Source organism: Ischnura elegans, assembly GCF_921293095.1.
Source record: "Ischnura elegans chromosome 13 unlocalized genomic scaffold, ioIscEleg1.1 SUPER_13_unloc_3, whole genome shotgun sequence".
Lineage (NCBI taxonomy): Eukaryota > Metazoa > Arthropoda > Insecta > Odonata > Coenagrionidae > Ischnura > Ischnura elegans.
This window is the reverse complement of record NW_025791659.1, coordinates 6,763,002-6,783,040: the sequence shown is the minus strand read 5'-3', so window position 1 is coordinate 6,783,040 and position 20,039 is coordinate 6,763,002. Positions and strand designations below refer to the sequence as shown.

General features: G+C 37.8%; 1 protein-coding gene across 1 annotated transcript in view; it reads right to left on the bottom strand.

Moving 5' to 3' along the window:
- Positions 1–19,701, bottom strand: part of LOC124172804 — a 37,860-nt gene extending 18,159 nt beyond the window's left edge. The window contains exons 1-5 of the mRNA XM_046552290.1: positions 19,603–19,701; positions 12,938–13,105; positions 10,561–10,680; positions 9,374–9,493; positions 503–622 (exon numbers count right to left, since the gene is read on the bottom strand). Of these exons, the coding sequence (XP_046408246.1) occupies positions 503–622; positions 9,374–9,493; positions 10,561–10,680; positions 12,938–13,105; positions 19,603–19,605 (531 nt within the window). The 5' untranslated portion in view covers positions 19,606–19,701. The remainder of the gene's footprint in view (positions 1–502; positions 623–9,373; positions 9,494–10,560; positions 10,681–12,937; positions 13,106–19,602) is intronic.
- Between the last annotated feature and the right edge of the window lie 338 nt (positions 19,702–20,039).

Here is a 20,039-nt window from a genome sequence, read left to right as displayed (position 1 = left end):
TCTTGCTGTTGTACATTAGTCGGGGAAACTTATTTGAACGCATTGGTTTCTCTTTCTTATACTTGAATGGCCAACATATGTGGCCCTCGGGCCTGCGTAACATTTTTCTGTAAGAATCACTTACAGCTATGCAGCAAATTTAGTATGATATTTTTCTATGCTGACGAGGAAACAATGTTTGACGCGTTTATGTGACCATTATGGGTACCTCGGCAAGTGACCTGATTTCTTGCCTCCTCTGCATGGGAGGGAAGGGGGTCTTCTGCCCCTGCGTAATTACCAAGGGCATATTATATTCATGGTCTGTCGTCGGGGGGTAGGGTGGGCAGTCCCGGAATACTAGGGTCCACCACCTGCTAGACACACGCCTGGGGTCGACGGAAAAATATCTTCCCCACTCATGTCCCACACACAGTGACAGCAAAATTTTGCCCTCCCAGATAAGTGGTTAACAAGGCAAGCTCCTGCAGCTAAGGGGTTAACAAGGCAAGAGTACACTCACATAGTCACCAGTTGCCAATGGGTATGAGATATCACTCAAAGTTCCAGCTGGATCCGTCGTGTGCATCACGGGATAACTCTCTTCGCCAAAGCGGTCTTCGTCCTCCTTTTTCACATGAAACTAGAAGCGAATGTTGGGTGTCACTCAGTAAAGGCAAAACAACAAAAATTACCCGTTTAAACATAATAGTAAATCCTCCTCTGGTAACTGAGACCACTCAGAAATGGTGAAAAGAGGGCACCAATAAGTTTTTTGTGACTCCTTGCTAGAAGTTCAACTCCTACAGTATTTATCCACCCTTCCCATTATTAATTATTTCACACAGACAATTAAATCCATGTCTTTTCTTCCATCATTTAAACTTACAAGACCATGAAAGAACATTGCATTTCTGTATTAAATGATATTTTTGTAATATGGATATACTTAGTAATTCCTAAAGAACATGATGGAAGGAGTCGTTTTTGTATTTTCTAAGCACAAGCATAATGGTAATTATTAAATAAACCAAGCTGTCATTAGATCCGAAAAAATGTCTTAAATGTTTCTGATGGCATATACTAATGAATACTTTAATTTTTGATGATATTCCTTATCATGTAATATACTCTCTAATATACTTTATACTAATAAGATAATAATTTAATAATATTACTCTTTACAAATCTCAAACGTCTTCACAAGAAGTATGATGATAAATCACATGAACTGAGAAAGTAATGAGAAAGTGATATGGAGAATGGAAGAAAAAAACATGCCTTTAATATACTTTATACTAATTAGATAATAATTTAATAATATTACTCTTTACAAATCTCAAACGTCTTCACAAGAAGTATGATGATAAATCACATGAACTGAGAAAGTAATGAGAAAGTGATATGGAGAATGGAAGAAAAAAACATGCCTTTAATATACTTTATACTAATAAGATAATAATTTAACAATATTACTCTTTACTTATCTCAAACGTCTTCACAAGAATTACGACGATAAATCACATGAACTGAGAAAGTAATGAGAGAGTGATATGGAGAATGGAAGAAAAAAAACGGGCCTTCTGAAACCCATAAAAGGAAGAAGGGACAAATAAGTTGGCCACTTCCTGGGAGTTGATGGCCTGACAAAGAAAATATTGCCTGCACAGGTGGACAGGGGAATGGGCAATGCAGTCCTGAATTTGTTTCATTGGGTAGGCTTTCAAGGATGTAAAAGAGAAGAAAAAAACGATAGTTACAGACTCAACTTTAATAATTCTTTCACGGACAACCTTCCATTACTTTGTATTAATCAAGCCCCTCTCCAACTCTCACCACCCACCCAATCACCTACTTCAGATTTCCCAACCACCTTCTTCCTCCCTCATAGATACCACATGATATATAAGGATGTTTGATTGCTTGTACCACCTTTGTACCATGAGGATGATGCTGCTGCGCTGAAACTAGTAGTACCGCTTAAATAAATTCGTGGATTTAAACAAAGTTTAGTTCGTTTTTACTCATACAGAAGAAAAACATTAATCTAAAGAGGTTAACAGATATGAGAGTGCATCAGGGTACTGAGTGAAACAAATCTTAGGATTACAGTGCATTATCAGATCAGCAGAAGCATGTGGCATCAGGTCATTTTGTGCCCCATCAGTACAATCGTATTCTTCTTAGTCATCACTATTCTTATCCACTTTAACTGAAGAGGACATGTATGTTCCCATGCTACTCTAATAGAAAGAGAATTAGCACTCACTCAATACACATTTTCACCAATTTGCACAAGAAACAAAACCAATCACAACCGAAACATGAATTACTGCGTGTCTGTAGGAATAAAAAAATACCTGATTAGCTATTCTTACCTCTTAGACCAGGTGTGCACTAACACGACCACGACAGACCTCTGTCGCACACCTTCCGACCAGAGCACGACCACAATAGCAATCAGTTTGTATGGTCGGGTCAGAGTGAAGTCGGAGTCAGTGTGCGGCGCGCCATAAGAATGAGTGTAATTTCTGGCCGCAATGACCGCTGAGTTGGGGACGACCAAATTCAAACATTTTGGTCGGACGACTCAGGTCCGACCAGCAAAATGGACTTGGCCTAGTGCGCGTCGCTCCATTTGCTGCAATGGTAAAACTGGTCGTGGGCCATTGTCGTGCTACTGTGCGCCTGCCCTTAAGGGGAGGCCAAACAACTTCATCCGCCAACAATACATAGCCCAATGGTTATTCTGCCTTCTCATTTAACCTGATGAAAACTTTAGCATATTGGAATAACCACCTCATCTATATTCTTGGACATAATGGACTGATGATGGCAATAGTTGAAGGACAAGAACTGTTGTGAGCATTGGTGTGCAGAGCACAAAAATGTTGGCTTCATCCATTCAAGTAAATCAGTGCGTAAGTTCTATTTCAATGAAGGTCAAATGTTTGCCCTACTAAGTTAAAACACTTTCACATAAATATAAATTAATTCCTTTGGCAACCAGCCTGTATTGTCAATATCCAACATCCCATTCAAGGATGGTTGAGAAGGACAAACCCCTGGTCCTCCTAATAATTTTATGTTCAGCGTATGGTAGTTCCCTTCATCAAAGAAAATGAAAGGCATTGATTGTGATTCATTACCAAGCATTACTGCAATCATAATAAACAAATCATTAGTTTTTAGAAATCCCAGTTCAGACAAATGCTAACGGTTATTTTTATCCTCATTTGATAAAGGCCACATTGGCGGTCATGCGGTGCCATTCCATGTGATGCTGCATGGACCTAGATGCTATACGAGTAGTCAGGAGTTTTACATCGTCTGAGATTACCAATGCATGCATATGGCACAGAGCTCAGGGAAACATGCCTTAAGAATCACTCATTAAAATGTTGGCTTCATCCATTCAAGTAAATCAGAGCGTAAGTTCTGTTTCAATGAAGGTCAAATGTTAGCCCAATTAAGTTAACCCTTTAGCGCCTAGCGTGTTCATATGATCACAGCAAACATTTCTTGCTCCACGTAACCCTCCCTTCCGCATTTCTCAAAATTTCGTTGTGGGTTTTTGGTAACAATATTTCGATACATTTGTTGTCCAAATGACGAAATATTAAGTCCTTTCAACTGAATGTTTTTGATACAGAGCTTTCTTAAAGTGGTGGTCTACCCTTCACTGCTCCGCGTGAATGCATGACTTCAGTTAACTACATAGTGCAAGAACATTTTTCTTTTAATTCTGATACATTCTGGTTCATGAGCTTAGAATACTTCAATGTACTCTACATAATAATATTTTTATAAAATGTTTGTAAATAATAATATTATTTAGAAGAAATTGTACCCGTGATCGTACGATCACGCTAGGCGGATACCGTAGCATTGGAGTTCCACGGGGAAGGCAGCCTTACGGACGCTTCTTTCAATAAAGGTAATAAGGTATTTCTCATTCGTGACAATGTGATAAGGCACTGGTGTTTCATAGCTTTTATGTTATTCTTTTCACTTCATGGCTGCGAGTGAAGAATTGTATACCGATTATTATTTAGCGTGTCTGCAGTGAAGCTACTTTGGATCACATTTCCACATCTGTAAATACTCTCGTTTGAAGCGTCGCTAAAAATTATATCTAGGTTCTCCTTTACAATGTAGCTACAAATAAAATAAGTCATGCAATACTATTATGTAGAAATATCAGTCAGAAAGCCATGGAACCGGAGTGTGGAGTTTTACTATGTAACAAAGGTGTTTCACGGATTTTTTCTCTGTGTAATGATTCGACTGAAATTTCATTGATGTGTGGGTCCCTTCAGGAGGTAGACGTTGGCTGAGGCTACTAAAAGGCTGATTGTGAGATATAATACAATCACTCGCTTTATATTCAATATTGAACGTGACGTGTGGGATACACGTGCATCGGAGACAATGAACTCTAATCGGTAAGTATGCTTAGATTTACCACGGCAATTACAATTGAAATCTTTATAGATTATTGATTCAATGCGATTGTTTTTAGAGGAATGACTCTTCAAGAAGTTCTATCTGCACTGGAAGATGACCAGGATGATGTTTTAGGCATCTATATAGAACCTCCAGAGAGTAACGTGTTATCTGACGAAGATTCAGCGGAGGAGGATGGCGGTGGCTTCATTGATAATCTGTCTGGTCGTCAACTTCGAGCAGGTGCTGAAATATTAGTGAGTACTCAACGAGGGGAATGTGAAAGTGATGGACTTGAGACGAGTGACAAACGGGTAAACTCAAAGAGGAAGAAAGTGAAACGAGTATTGCCTACTTGGAAAGATGAAGATCTCTGTGTAAAAAATTCATTATTTCCGGACGCAAATTATTGTGACATTGGTGAGAAGTCGCCTACTGAAATTTTCGAGTTGTTTTTTGATGATGAATTAATCAACTTCCTAATTTTGCAGTCAAAAGATTATGCCGCATTGCAGAATTTTCGTAATTTGAATATAGCAGCTGCTGAAATGAAGGTCTTCCTGGGAATTTTGATCCTCTCGGGTTATAATAATGTTCCCAGTAAACGTGATTACTGGGATTCATCTGGTGACTTACGTAATGAATTTGTTGCGAATGCTATACGCCGCGATAGATTTTTACAAATATCTAGGTTTTTACACTGTGCAAATAATTGCCAGCCTAATGCAGAAGATAAAATGTGGAAACTGAGGCCAATTATGAATATGTTGAAAACCCGATTTCTAGCTATGTTCCGTCCTGAGGAGCATCTGGATTTTGATGAGTGCATGATTGAATATTTTGGACGACACCCGTGTAAACAGTTACTACGCGGTAAGCCTATTAGGTTTTGCTATAAAGTATGGTCTCTAAATACCACTGCCGGATATTTGGTGAACTTCGATGTTTGTCGAGGTAGAAACCCTGCATCAAATTCTGAGTACGAGAAAATGGTAGGGAAATGTGCTGCACCTCTTCTACAAATGCTGGACGAAATTCCACAAGAAAAAAAGAACCTTGCCTATAAACTATATTTTGATAATTTATTTACCGGATTTGAACTTCTAAAAGAGCTTAGGTCCAGGGGCTATGGAGCCACTGGAACTATTAGAGAAAACCGTATTCCAAAAGACTGTCCAATAATGCCATCTAACGAAATACGCAATAAACAAAGGGGTTTTTATGATAAATGCCTAAGTAAGGAGGACGGCATCCTTTTGGTAAAGTGGGTAGACAATTCCACAGTTCGCGTGGCTACCACCTGCCATAGCATTCAGCCCGTAGCTCCAGTGCGGCGATTTTCACGGGCAGAAATGAGGAATGTTCGCATTCCTCGCCCATCAGTGATTTCAGAGTACAACCGTTACAAGGGGGGAACGGACAGAATGGACGAGAATGTGTCCTACTACAGAATAGGGATAAGAGGTAAGAAGTGGTGGTGGTGCATATTCACTTGGCTACTGGATGTGTCACTGAACAATGCGTGGGTTCTTCATAAGAAATCAGGAAAAACGCTCTCACAATTACAGTTTCGTCACAGCATCGTCCAAGTGTATCTGACAAAATACAAAAATCCTCCTATTTGTGTAGGGCGGCCTTTGATATCAAGGAATAGTAGTATCCACGTCCGAGTAAGTGTTGAAATTTGCCTCGACGGTATTGGCCATTTGATTGAACCATGCAATCGACGACGCGGTGCAGGTGAATATTGCCAAAGTACTATTCGTACCCAAAGTGTGAAATGTGGCTTAGGGCTTTGCGTACCATGTTTTGCAAACTTTCACAGAAAATGAATTTATTTTCTGATCACATTACGTTTATGCCTTTTTGACATATGTTAATTTGACATGGCCATATGACATATATTTTTTATGACATGGCTTAATTTGTTAATACCATAAATTCTTTGTCCAGAAGAACAAATAAATATGACTTAAAAATTGATATGTTTTATATTTTTCAAAGACTTTATCCGGGGAGCAAGATAAATGCAGTGATTATTCGAAGAGTTGAATTACGCGAGCGGGGATGCTACTGCTACGGTATCCGCCTAGCGTGATCATATGGACACAAGTCATTTTCATGAAACCACTGCACATACTTCTATAATATTTGGGTTATATGTTTTTAATTAAATAGCGATCAATCCCTGAAAAGAGGAAAAAAATCGGAGGAAAAAAAATATTCCGGCGTTAAAAGGTTAAAATACTTTCACAGAAATATTAATTGATTCCTTTTGGCGACCAACATGTACCTTCGTCAACATCCAACACCCCATTCAAGGATGGTAAGCAACGACAAACCCCCAAGACTTTTCCTGTTCACAGCTATCAAAAAATCCATATCTGCTCCAGTCTGCTTTTAGTGAATATATATCCCTCATTAGGAAAGAGTTATATTTGGTCAGGATTCCCACTCTAACTACATTATAAAATTCACGGTTTTTTCCAGGTTTTCACGGTCTAAATTTCATCAAATTCACGGTTTGCAGACAGGACTTTTTAGGCAGAAATATTGATTACGTAGCAATCATCGGCCGCACGTTAACTAAAAAATGTAACAAATGCGACAGATGCTTTGAATGCAAACGCATCAATGACAGTGCTTTCTCTCATGACAATAGCAAAATTCATGTCCGGCTGAAAGGGTGCGAGTGGGAAAATGGAGAGAGCAGCGAAGTGAAGAAGTAGAGCCTCATTTTTTGCCAGGGTTAACGTCTTCCAATCGCAGGCTTAAGGTCAATGTGCTGTCATGGCGCACCGACTAATAGGGTGGTTTCCTATTATTTTTTTATTGCTTTAATCGAAAGATTATTACTCCTGGAGTACGTATTTCACGCTTTTAGATTTTTAATGACGACATCTATTTTTTGCGATTAAATGAAAAGTGAAAATTTTCAAGCGAGCGAAAACGCGACGCTTAAGTATGAATGCCGGGAAATATCTTCGTACGTCGTATTTCTGGTTCCCCCTTCCGCCCGGTGAGGTAGCCTTGAGGCGAGGCTTAGCGCTGATACGTCGCAGGATGCTAGCGGATAGCTGAGTACCTTGCTGGATGGTAGCGCTTGGCTTAAAAAAGGTTTAAAGAAAATTAATTCCCCAAGGCCGTACTCTTTGATGGGCAGATTGCTAATGGGAGGTGCGTGACTGAGAGCGTGTTTTTATTTTGTCTTTTTCTTTTGTGTGAGTGGGTCACTGTCGTGAGCGAGGGCTCCACAAACCTGAGTGCGTGTGTCCATCGCGGTCATTTGTTCCCTTGAGCAAATCCGCGAGGTGCGTGACTGAGAGCGTGTTTTTTATTTATTTTATTTTGTCCTTTTCTTTAGTGTGAGTGGGTCACTGTCGTGAGCGAGGGCTCCACAAACCTGAGTGAGTGAGTGCGTGTGTCCCACGCGGTCATTTGATCCCTTGAGCAAATCCGCGAGGTGCGTGACTGAGAGCGTGTTTTTATTTTGTCTTTTTCTTTTGTGAGAGTGGGTCACTGTCGTGAGCGAGGGCTCCACAAACCTGAGTGCGTGAGTGCGTGTGTCCCACGCGGTCATTTGTTCCCTTGAGCAAATCCGTGAGGTGCGTGTGTGAGTTTCACGTTTGTATTTTCAGTTAGTGTCTTATCTTGCCATTACCTCCCGTTTGCAATTACCTCCCATTAGCAATCTGCCCATCAAAGAGTACGGCCTTGGGGAATTAATTTTCTTTAAACTGTTTAACGGCCGTAGTTCGTTCAATCCCTTATTAAAAAAGGTTTATTAATACCTTATCAAACGAAGAAAACTTTCCGAACTTAGCCAGTTTTAATAGGTGATTATTAAGACATGTTTCCCTGAGCTCTGTGCCTCATGCATGCATTGGTAACCTCAGACGATGTATAACTCCTATCCTCTCGTGTAGAAACTAGGTCCCTGTGACGTCATGCGGAGTGGAATCGCATGGGCGCCAATCTGGCCTTTTTCAAATGAGGATAAAATTTGACCCTTGCCATTCGTCTAAACCGGTATTTCTAAAACCAAATAATTTGTGTATTATGAATACACTAATGGTGGGTAACGAATCACAATCAATGCCTTTCGTTTTCTTTGATGAAGGAAACTACCCTATTAATAATTGCACTTTCGAATACACGTGTGCAGAAAAATGCATGGACATTGCCCGCACGCGAATGACCTTGAAACATGATTGAAATATCGTTTTTTTTTCTTTTAACCCGTCTATCATTGTTCTACAATCACGTTTGAGAGATTTTTTAAATGTTTTATGACGAAATTCACGGCTATTTCCAAGTTTTTTTCACGATAGACGAAATTCACAGCTTGTTCACGGTTTTCAGGTTTTCTCGGTTGAGTGGGAACCCTGTTAGGTGTACTAAGCTATTGGCTGCAACATCCTATTCTCTAGCAATCCAACAAACACAACAAACTTAACTTGATCAGGATAAATCGCTCAAATTGAATGATTTAGTTTTTTCTGAACTATTAAATGAGGGGATCATGATTCAAATCATCAGGTGTATTCAGCTGCACCTTTCTCGGTGATACTGACATCATGATCACTCTGTGAGAGTGTACTGGATGCAGCAGTGGGCATCTTGACTCACTTGTTTTCCTCCCTTCTGCTCTGTGCTGATCCGAAGTGAGCAAGGTATTTCTACTATCACTAAAATGCCAACTTTGCCGTGAATTCGCACCACTCTCAAATGTGAGCACCTAGAGCAGTTGAATGCACCTTGTTGCTCATTACAATGAGTGGTTCATTTTGAATGATTTGCTCATTTACAACACGGCTCATCAGTACTAGTTCACTTTTAATCAAGTCAGGGAAAAGGTTGTTTGTTAAGTGCGGTTGGGAATGTTCCACGGTTGAATGGATTGCATCACAGCAAAACTGTGCTAAACAAGGATAGAGTGTTGACTCACCAAGGCATCAGTTGTCAATGGGTCTATGGCATCACTTTCAATTCCATCAGGAGCTGTCCCATGCAGCACTTCATCATTCTCTTCCCTTAGAGGGTCCATGTTCTCCTCTTTTACATGAAACTAGAAGAGAATGCTGCGTGTCACTCCACAATATACAAATAATAATGATAAAGGTAAAACCTTCTCTTTCATCACAGAATACTCATCCTGGTCAAATGCAACTATGCCCGAGATTTTTGTGACCAACTTCAATGAAATTTCTGACATGATAGCTCTTTTTTGTCCAACTGAGCCAACGAGGAATCCTATGGTGCTTTAATGCACCTATTCTGTTAAAACTTTGAGTGCCGGCTGCTAAATTTTCAAGCCCCACAGAAAAATCCAGCCATTTATACTATATTCGCACATTTTTTAAAACATTAGCATCAAAAATATATTTATATCGATGTGCATTTCAATAAAAATGGACTTTGCTCTTTTTTATGAATGAGTTGAATAACATTCATTACAAATTTTAAAATATGTAGTTTAACAATGAAAACCTACTGTTTTTTTTAAATAAAAAAGTTGCAACATATGATGTACCGCCATAACATGCATAATGATTTTTTTAATACCCTCAATTTGAACTATTTAAAGCATGGAAATCATGAAAAAGTATTGTTCCAAGCAAAGCATTATAAATTCTGGATGACAAAAAGGGTCAATGCACCCTCAACGAACAAAAGAATTTTCACACTAAGCGGCCTAAGATGAGGATGCCGGTAGCTACAGAGGACTTTTCGTCCTCAAGACATAAAGTTAACTCTTTTTCCATCGAGCAGTTGATTTTTGAAAAAGCAGAACCCCTAAGCAGTAAACTGGAAAAGTACCACGGGCGAAATATTACAGATTCACTCATACAAAGCTAATTAAACGGAAAGACGTAATATTACGTCCGCGGCAATCCTCAGAAGGATTAGCAGGACGCAATATTACGTCCATGGCATGCAAAGTTTCAATAATAATGAATCGCTCACTTTGAGCAATTTTTTTAAATGAAATACAAAGCCCTTTCGTACTTTTCACGTTTGATCAAGCGAGGGAAAAGTTTGTGTTTTTCTGCTCAGTCATCCTACGAATGTTCCACTGAGAAATGAATTTGTGTAATAGCAAAACTGCGCTAAACACTGCAAGAGCACACTCACCAAGTCATCGCTTGCCAAGGGGTCTATGGCATTACTTTCAATCCCATTTTGTGCTGGTGTATGTTGCACTACAAAATTCCCTTCCCTTAGCAGGTCCTCGTTCTCCACTTTTACATGACACTTAAAGAGAATGTAGCATGTCACTCAAAATAGTCCTTATAATTATAACCTATTTTCAATAATAATATTAACCCTTTACCGGTGATGTGCGGTATGACAGACCGCTGCATTTCTAAAATTATGAATATTTTCAAAATTAAGATTTCAAAATATCTATAATTCTCGTTAGCTCCATATTTTTGCATAACAAGGACATCTCACTCTTAAAATTTAATGTTCCTTTTATTAATTTCTGTAAATTTGCAATTGAACTGGATTAGTGGTTTGTGAGACCGCACGTCACTTACTAAGAATGCATCAAGAAAAGGGATAAGCGGGATAAATTTCATGGCCACTTACTACTCAGCCTTCCAACTTTATCATTCAAGGCCTTTTTTGAATCTGGCGAAATATTGATAGATAAATATAATAATTGTAGCTCAGGTGTTTTTGGCATCAGTTTTTTGATCCTGCTTCAAATCACAATTTTTTATGACAAATTGGTTCGTATTGAGAGTGTAAAAATTTTAACATAAGTTTTAAAATAGTTAAGCATTCAAAGAAAAATTAAACAAAACAATAAAAATGGCGTAGCAATATTTTATGAATTTTTTATTTGTTGCGGTCTCTCAGACCGCACGTCACTGGTAGTGTAACAAGAATTGCACATCACTGGTTAGGGGTTAAAAGTAGTAGAAGCATATATGTCTTAAACAAACTGCTAACATCAAAATTTTTAACCATAAGTTCAGAACTACATAGAGTAAGGATGCAAGGATAAGTGCTTAATTTTTCCTTTGAGGCTCATTGGTGAGGACATTCCCCAAACTCACTTGATGGATATGATTGGCACATGTGTTTACAAGAGTGGATGCCAGCTTCCCCTCTTCTTCTCATATCCTTACTCCAATAATTAGAATTAGGCTTGCATGCCAGCAATGAAAAGAGTATTTACAGCATTATTGGTAAAGAGAGAGCGTAAAAGGGGCCCCATTCCATTATGTAGAAGCTGGATTTATGTTGTCTCATAAGATGTATTATAAACGGTTCACAGAAATGTCTACAGCATGGAAATGAGAAAAGAAATATCCATTCATTCCTGATATTTGTAACAGAATAAACTCTCGATTATGTGCACAAATTTTGAGTAGTTGATGGAAAGAATTTCACCAAATCTAACATGAAATTGTATTCTGCAGTGAAGCTTAATACAGCGTTAACACTTTAAGTACACAAATGTTAAATTATCTTCCTTTCCATGAGCAAGTAAGGATAAGATGCTCACAAAAACCGTTTCCTCATTGTGTTTTAGTTCCTATAACTGATGAAATACACATGAATTGCCAAGAGAAAAAATCTCCTTGGACTGCTACAAATTAAACCTTTGCTGGTCAAGTGACAGTGCAGATCACAATGCAGATTCAACCGGCAATTGTCACAACTCTTATGGTACTACGTGCTAGGCCCCCACCGTTTATCAAGGATGGCAACTTAAGGGAGAAAGGACTTCAATAAAGCCACAACTGGCTGAGAGGCTCATGACATACTTTTCTTCTTATAAGGGAATCAGGGTTTGCCCAGAAAAAAATTCTTTCCACCTAATATTTGTAACTTTAACAGGCACCCCCACTACACACTACAGATAAGGTCCTAAAAAGTGCCATTGTAAGTGGGAGATGCATTTCTGGCAGTATAATTTAAATTCTGTGCACCATAGGATGACGGGCTATTTCACAGCCATGCATACCAATTAAGTTGATACAAGTGCACAATGGTCAAAAATCCAAGTTATAATAAACTTGGAGATAATTACTTGTATGAGATGCATGCATAATTATCGACAACTGAATTCTTCTTTGCTTTTCCATGCTTATAATTAGACAAGTCCGTCAACTAAGGTTAAGAAGGAAGATTACTTAAACAAATTGAGAACAATCTTGAGACTAAGCTGTATTACAGCTAAGCCTACTGGCCTGTGAGTAGAATTGAGGGAGTTCACCATAGGCTTACTACATAGGATATGAAACATTTTATTCATAACATTGGCAATGTTGTATGATTTAGATTGAATTGTGAGTGCATATATAAGTGTGATTAGACTTTTTGCCTTGATACAACTAAAGGCCGTAATGTTGAAGAAGACACCCCACAGAAACGCATGTACTTATGCTGGGCAAACCCATTTTCATTTCACAAATAATATACAAGGCAATACAACTAAAATTAAAGGAATGAATCTTTCCACTCAGATTTTAAAGTATATGAGAATAAATCTTACCAACATATCGGTTGTGGGCAGTTGGAGGTCTGGCACAGGAATGAATATTTCAGTTGGTTGGACTGAGCATGCTACCTCTGAAGTGCCTACAATCACATCTCGAATGCAGTCCTTTGTTTCAGGAGAAGACCTCAAATCATCATCAGCTGCCTCCTCTCCTTCAACACTCTGCAAAGAGATTAACACTGATAAACAAATCAACTCCATCAAAATCAACAAATAAGGAATGCAGTTAATATTAAGAAACAGGATTTTTGACATGTTATCTATGTCATTAAATAAAAACGAGCGTGCTTCCCCGCTCTTTTCAATGCAGGTCCACAGAGGGATAGGCGCGTTTCTAATTTTAAAATGTAGAAAAAAAAGGCATGGTCTTATGTACAAATTTAATTGGAATGTTCATGTACAAATTTAGGTCAGAGGACCTCTTTAAACACAACTTTGGAAGTAATTACACTATCCTCTGTTAAACGCACATGATGACTCCTACTTATATATCAACAGGAGACTTGAATGTGGAATCAGCAGCATTTTGATAAAAGTTATTTAACGAATGCGAGATATTGTTGCAAATGAACAAATGTCTCAGTTTTTGCACCGTTAACGTCAGGAATATTTACCGGTTTTTGTTTTTATTTAATTATTTAAAAACCAATTTTAGGAAACAATAGCAATATTTAGGAAGTAAGATATGCCGTTGTATGTTCTCTGATAAATTCTGTGCATTTTGGTACCTCATTTGTAGTTTGGTTGCGTATAAGTTGAGAGAAAGGTATCTATACAGTAGAAATAATATAGAAGATTGAAACGTGTCTGTAAATAAATCACTCAAAAACTACATGGCCGTTAGAAACAAAATTGGGCGAGAAGATTCTTGGCAGACTCAATTCATACTATTACGGCTTTATCACAACATCCTTGGGGCCACGAGAAGGCCTTCAAATCACAGCACTTCAAATCAAAAATTCGCACCATATACATGTTACCCGTGGAATATCAAGGTAATGCGAAGTATCTTTATCCCCTTCTTCTCTAGTTATAAGCTTGCACTTAATATGGAAATTGAGGGTAACAATCTTCACTAAATACACTAAAAGAACGGGGCAGTCGTGGGACTGGCCGACAGAAGTGAAAACTGAAATAATTATTATCCATTTATTTTTTATATAGATTTAATATTAATAAAGAACTAATTTTTCCAGTAATACTCATTTTTCAACAAAATTGAAATTATTTTGTTGAGCAAACTGTTTATTATTAAACATACATTAAAAATATGATGTGTATGAATAGAAAGTAATATTATTTACGTATTAGAATATAATATGCTTTTATTTCTTTTATTTAATATGTTTAAAACCAATAATTTTTCATTATGCACATAAAATAAACTGCCTTAAATTGTACTGACCTGTATTTTTATAGCATGTACACTCTTCTGCACATTCATGCATGAGCTCTTTATATTTAATAAGCCTATACAATATGCACTATAGATTTTTATTTTCAATTCTAATATTTTTAAAATAAAAATATTTTAACAGTCTATACATTCAAAGTTTATTTACTATACCTAGTCAGCCTGCGTAGTTGAAATATCCATTGTAAAATTTTTGAAATTGAATGAGATTGAGAAAAAAAGCCTCCCCGCCGGAGAATCGAACCCCCGTCTCCCACGTGACAGGCAGGGATACTGACCACTATACTACCAAGGATGTGATACTACATGACGAATTTTAAGACGGAAATGTATATCTCGCTGTAGCGATCGCGGTGTCGGGTTGGTGACGCTCACGCGAATTCTATGCTTTTTCCCCATCCTGCAAAAGTGCTTAACGCCACTAAAGACGTTTTCACTTCAAAAACTAAATTTTGTATTCTTATGATGAGTTTGCTTCCACAATAATAATTTTCAGAGTAGTTGTGTTTACAGGGGCAAAATCACCAAATAATTTTTTTTTTCACAGTGGTGTCTCAGAAACTGATGAGGAATGCATTTACTTTGTTTCCATTACTCTTTCTTTAATTAAATATGGAATATGGAAGAAAATATGGGGTCCAATATGAAGGCTATTAGCTTTTAAGTAGAACAGACACAGATCACTATAGCCTTCCTCCATGTGGCGTGTGATTTTTCGGTCAGAAGATAAGCGGTTTTGTAAATCTTGGATTTGCTAACATGAAAATAGATAAGAATAGATAGGCTTTTTGCCTTTTATCGTACAACTAGTTCAGCCCCCCAACTGACAGTTATATATCTTTGAGTGACTACCCATAGGAACAAATATATCTACACTTTCACTACTGAAGGTCATTCACCTCCATTTTTACCGTAGAAGAGGAAATAAACTACAAAGATATAGGCTTTGGGTGGTTTGCAGTCTGGCAAAAGAATACATATTTTAGTGAATAGTACACAGCCTGCAAGCTGCGAAGTGCCTTTAATTGCAACTCAAATGCAGATGCAATTGAAAGCACTTCAGAGCTTACATGCAGTCCTTTGTGTCAGTAGCAGAACCAAACCTGTCATCAGCTACCTTCTCTCTCTCAATTTTAAAGAGAAAGTAACAATGAACACCTTCCCCACCATCAAAATCAAGACATTTAAGTGAAAGCTCCAAACATTGATGATACAGGATTTTTACCATCTCATCTACACGACTATATATATAAATAGTGGTGTACGTATGTTAATTGATCGCTCAAAAAGTAAAGAACTAAATGAAACAAAATTTGGCAGGAAGATACTTTGTATCTGGGTTCACAGTAAGGGTACATGACGATATCCCTGGATCCCTGAGAGGCCTTCAAGTGGGACTTTCACTGCAAATAACATGACGGCAATGATAGAGAGAATATTGAGGCCATGCAGAGGTTAATAAATTTCCTTTTTAAATTAACTTACAATGCGATCAATGGCTATAATTTTCAGTTAAAAGAATGAATAAAATCTTATTCTTTGACTCATTTTGTTTACAGCTGCCTCGTAGCCAACAACATTTATAAAGTTAGAAACTTCCTCTGCCCAACCATTTGGATGCCGACCTTTGTGTGGAAGAACTTACTGCCACCATCTGAGATTGCACTTTAAAGCATCAAAATACGTAATTCCACAAACCAGGGATCCAGAAACTCTGCCTCCTGAAATCTTAAATGCTATAAAGGAACACAACAGAGCCAGAAAACACTGGCAACTGCTGCATACCAAAGAAAATCACAACTACTTCAAACAATACCACAACCGCTTGAATCATCTTTTGAAGCTCCACTGACAAATCCGCTGGGACAAGAAAGTAGCTTCCCTGTCAACAGAGGACAACTCTATTTGGAAAATGGTATGAGCTCTCAAAAACCCACACAATCAGACTCCACCACTCAGAACCGGGGAAAACGGATCTACGGATCAGAAGGCATCTACGGATCAGGAAAAAGCCACAATTGTTTAGGAAATGCTGAAAGCCCATTTTACAAACAGCCTTGTCTCTGATCTTGAAGACAACGCAGAAAAACACCGGCTGAGCTTGAGTTACTGCCCAATTGAGCAGCCAGCATTGACCTGCATCAAAGAATTGAACGACAAAATTGGAGGACTAAAAAGCAAATCAGCACCCGGCCCCAATGCTATTTCCATCAAACTCCTGAAAAACCTCCCCAACTCCACCATTTCATTCCTAGTCATTTTCTTTAATTTCCTTTTCCACATTCCTTCCCACAGCCTGGAAACGAGCAAAGGTCACCATGCTCCTGAAACCACAAAAACCTGCATCAAACCCTTCATCCTACAAACCCATTTCTCTCCTCTGCACCCTGTCAAAATTATTTGAAACCCTAATTCATAACCGCCTATAATACCACCTCATCATCATCATCACTGGTCAACAATCCTAGGATTGGTTTGACGCAGCTCTCCACTCAGTTCTCCAATCAGCTAATCTCTTCACACCTACGTATTTCTTCTCTTTCACATCCTTCTTCACTTGTTCCATATATTTTGTTCGAGGTCTTCCTTTTCCGTTCTTGCCTTCCACTTGTCCTTCGACGATTGTCTTCATCAGGCCATCATGTCTCAAGATGTGGCCTATAAGGTTGTTCTGTCTTCTTATCAAGGTTTTCATGAGGCTTCTCTTCTCTCCCACTCTTCTTAGGCCTTGTCCCTGTAAAACAGCATTAGGCCGGAACAAACAGGTTTCTGTGCAAAAACTGCAGCGACCCACCTAATACTATGGCTCACCAAATTAATCACCACTGGTTTCAACGCCCGTCTAATTACACAAGCAGTCTTCTTGGACCTGGAAGCAGCCTCCTACAGGGTTTGGACTATTTACTACGGTAATAAAGAAATCAAACTAAAAGAAACCGCCAAATTCCTCGGAGTCATCTTTGATAAAAACTCATTTGGAATCATCACCTCACCAGCTTCACAGCTAAGGCCAAAGTGGAATTCAATACAAATTGTTGCCTCTACTGGCAAGAAAGTTTTTCACACGATTAAGATTCAGTTTATCAGCAGTTCAGGGTCTATCAAAAATTTCAGTGACCATATTAAAATCAGCTGATACGAAAACAATAATAAGTGACACAACAGCACTTTCCACACGATTCACTATCGTGAGATTCCCTTTTTCACAGCTGTTCCATCCATTCTCAAATTCATCATCACCTCCCTTTGCTTTTTCCACATCTGCAGCTGAAAGATCGATAGTATTCCATCATAATACATGAAAGCACAGCTGTATGTGACATTTCCACCTGCTTCATTTCCTTAACAGAGTATGGATACTGAAATTAGGGTGTCATATAATATAAAGCTAACATTACGAAACGAAAGCTTCTGGTTCATACAATAAAGCTATATCGTCACGAGCAATACAATGAAAGTTTATACATATTTATTTTGACATGCAACAAACTAACAGACTTCGAAGCCTAGCACAATTACGAAGAAAATCAAACATATTTAGTTTTCAAAGATTATTTCGCATAGCATATTTCTCATGTAAAACGACCGATCGAATGTAGGTATTTGATTTAATATTTACGCCTGATAAATCATCATTATAACTATGAAATTATGACCTAACCCACCTGTCTGAAGCCATTGTGAAATGTACCACATCTGATACACACACAAACGGCTGATTTCCTAAGTGAGATTTTAAAAGCGTATTATAGGAATTCAAGGTTTTAATATAATTTTTAAATGTAAATGAAGAAATTATTTATACTTGTAAGTAAATATTCCGTAAAATACAGAAAAATATATAAAATATCTTCTCCTTCATTGGTTGCAAAAACTGTTCAGAAAGTTTTGCATACGGGAAGAGGTGGAGCTTTAAAAGAGCTCACGCAAGAAATAGCCAGATGCTATTCCAAACAAAATTATTACATCCCTTCATTCAGAATACTAGGGTGTAATAATGACCCACGCAATAGCATCAGCTACATATTACACTGCTTATCCAGAATAGCAGCCCATGTGTGAATGCATGAACGCTTTTAGTGGACCAGAATGATAGGTGTACGAATGCATGGACCAAATAAGAACAGATTCTATTTTCTATTCATGCATTCACACAAGTTGTGTGGTTACAAGGCAAATTCTTGTGTACACTCATAGGTTCATTTATTCAGAAAATAACTGGTACTTACAGGTAACTACATGGTGTAAACAGACCTTAAAACAAGAACTGTAAAGCAACGACTCCTACTGAGTTAAAAAGCAATACAGAGTTTAATATCCCCAGCCATAATTATGAGGACTCTATCATGGGACAAACATCTCAATACACAAAAAATAGGATTTCACAATGAAAAACATCTCTTCAGACCTAGTTACACGGTAAATTAGCATGTCCAAGTTAATGTACATTTTCATGAATGATTTTGGTGAACCGGAATAAACAGTTTATATTTTGTAATTGAATAAACTGTTTTTATAAGCAAGCAAATGAAGAATTTTATGAACAACTGACAAAAATAATTTTAGCAAATATATATATATTTTAACTAAGCAACGAACAGATGTACACTAAATATCCATGGTATGTCAAATCAATTTTCTACACATGTTTTTAGAAATTTTAATCTTTTTGTTGAAATGTTTTATTGGATATTTTTTGCATGGCTAAATTATTCTTTCGTACTTGTATACTTTAGCATTTCTCTCATCTCTTCACGTTTCATTAAACTTCAAAATGGTAAATAAACTTCAAAACGTCCGCAAATACGATTCTGCAAATCAACTTAACTTGAAGAGTTCGATTTAAATTCCAACAGGAGGTAAAAAAAAAAAATGCATCGAAAACATATTCCACAAAATTTTTCGCATTCATTTATATCCTTATTTAGTAGGTTGAATTCCCATGACCCACTTTTTTGGATAGGATTGAATTGTACACACATCGTTGTACGAAAAGACAAAACGTCTTTGCAGATTCGATAAAGTAAACTGTTGCCACTTTTTGAAGTTACTGTTATAACCTGTTGAACCCAGAAATACAAACGTCCTGCTAAATGCTTCATTCTCGTCGATATGAACTTGAAACTATTAAGGTCTCGCTACAAGGTTCATTAACAAGAACAAGTTCATATCTGCTTGCATGAATGATTTCAAATTATCTGAAAGACACAGGAGGCTTCCAATGAAAAAAATAAGAAGCACTCACCATGAAGAAGTTTCTAGACGAAACTTTTCTCAGTTCTGCGTCCGATTTATGACAAATATTTCTGAAATCGTTGAGTTCGATGAGCTTTTTCAAGCAAAGTGGACATAAATTGGTGGGCAGGCCATCTCCCACAGCAACCTAAGAAAGCAAAGAAAACATATGCAAGATATTTAAGATTTGCCGTCGATAATATGTTCACAGAACTGAATAAAAAAGAGGTAAAGAAATCAATACAATGTAACCCGCCACTTACTTTTAAGTCGACTAAATAATATAAAGCATCCTCTACCGTTATCTGGCTAGCCACAAGTGAAGTGAATATGTTGTAATAATAATCATTTTTCTTCATGCAAAGTCTGCACGGGGTACCGTCGGAAATCCTTTCTAAAGACTCCGAGAAATTCCCAGTGGTAGCACTCATTTTTTCCCTGCAATTA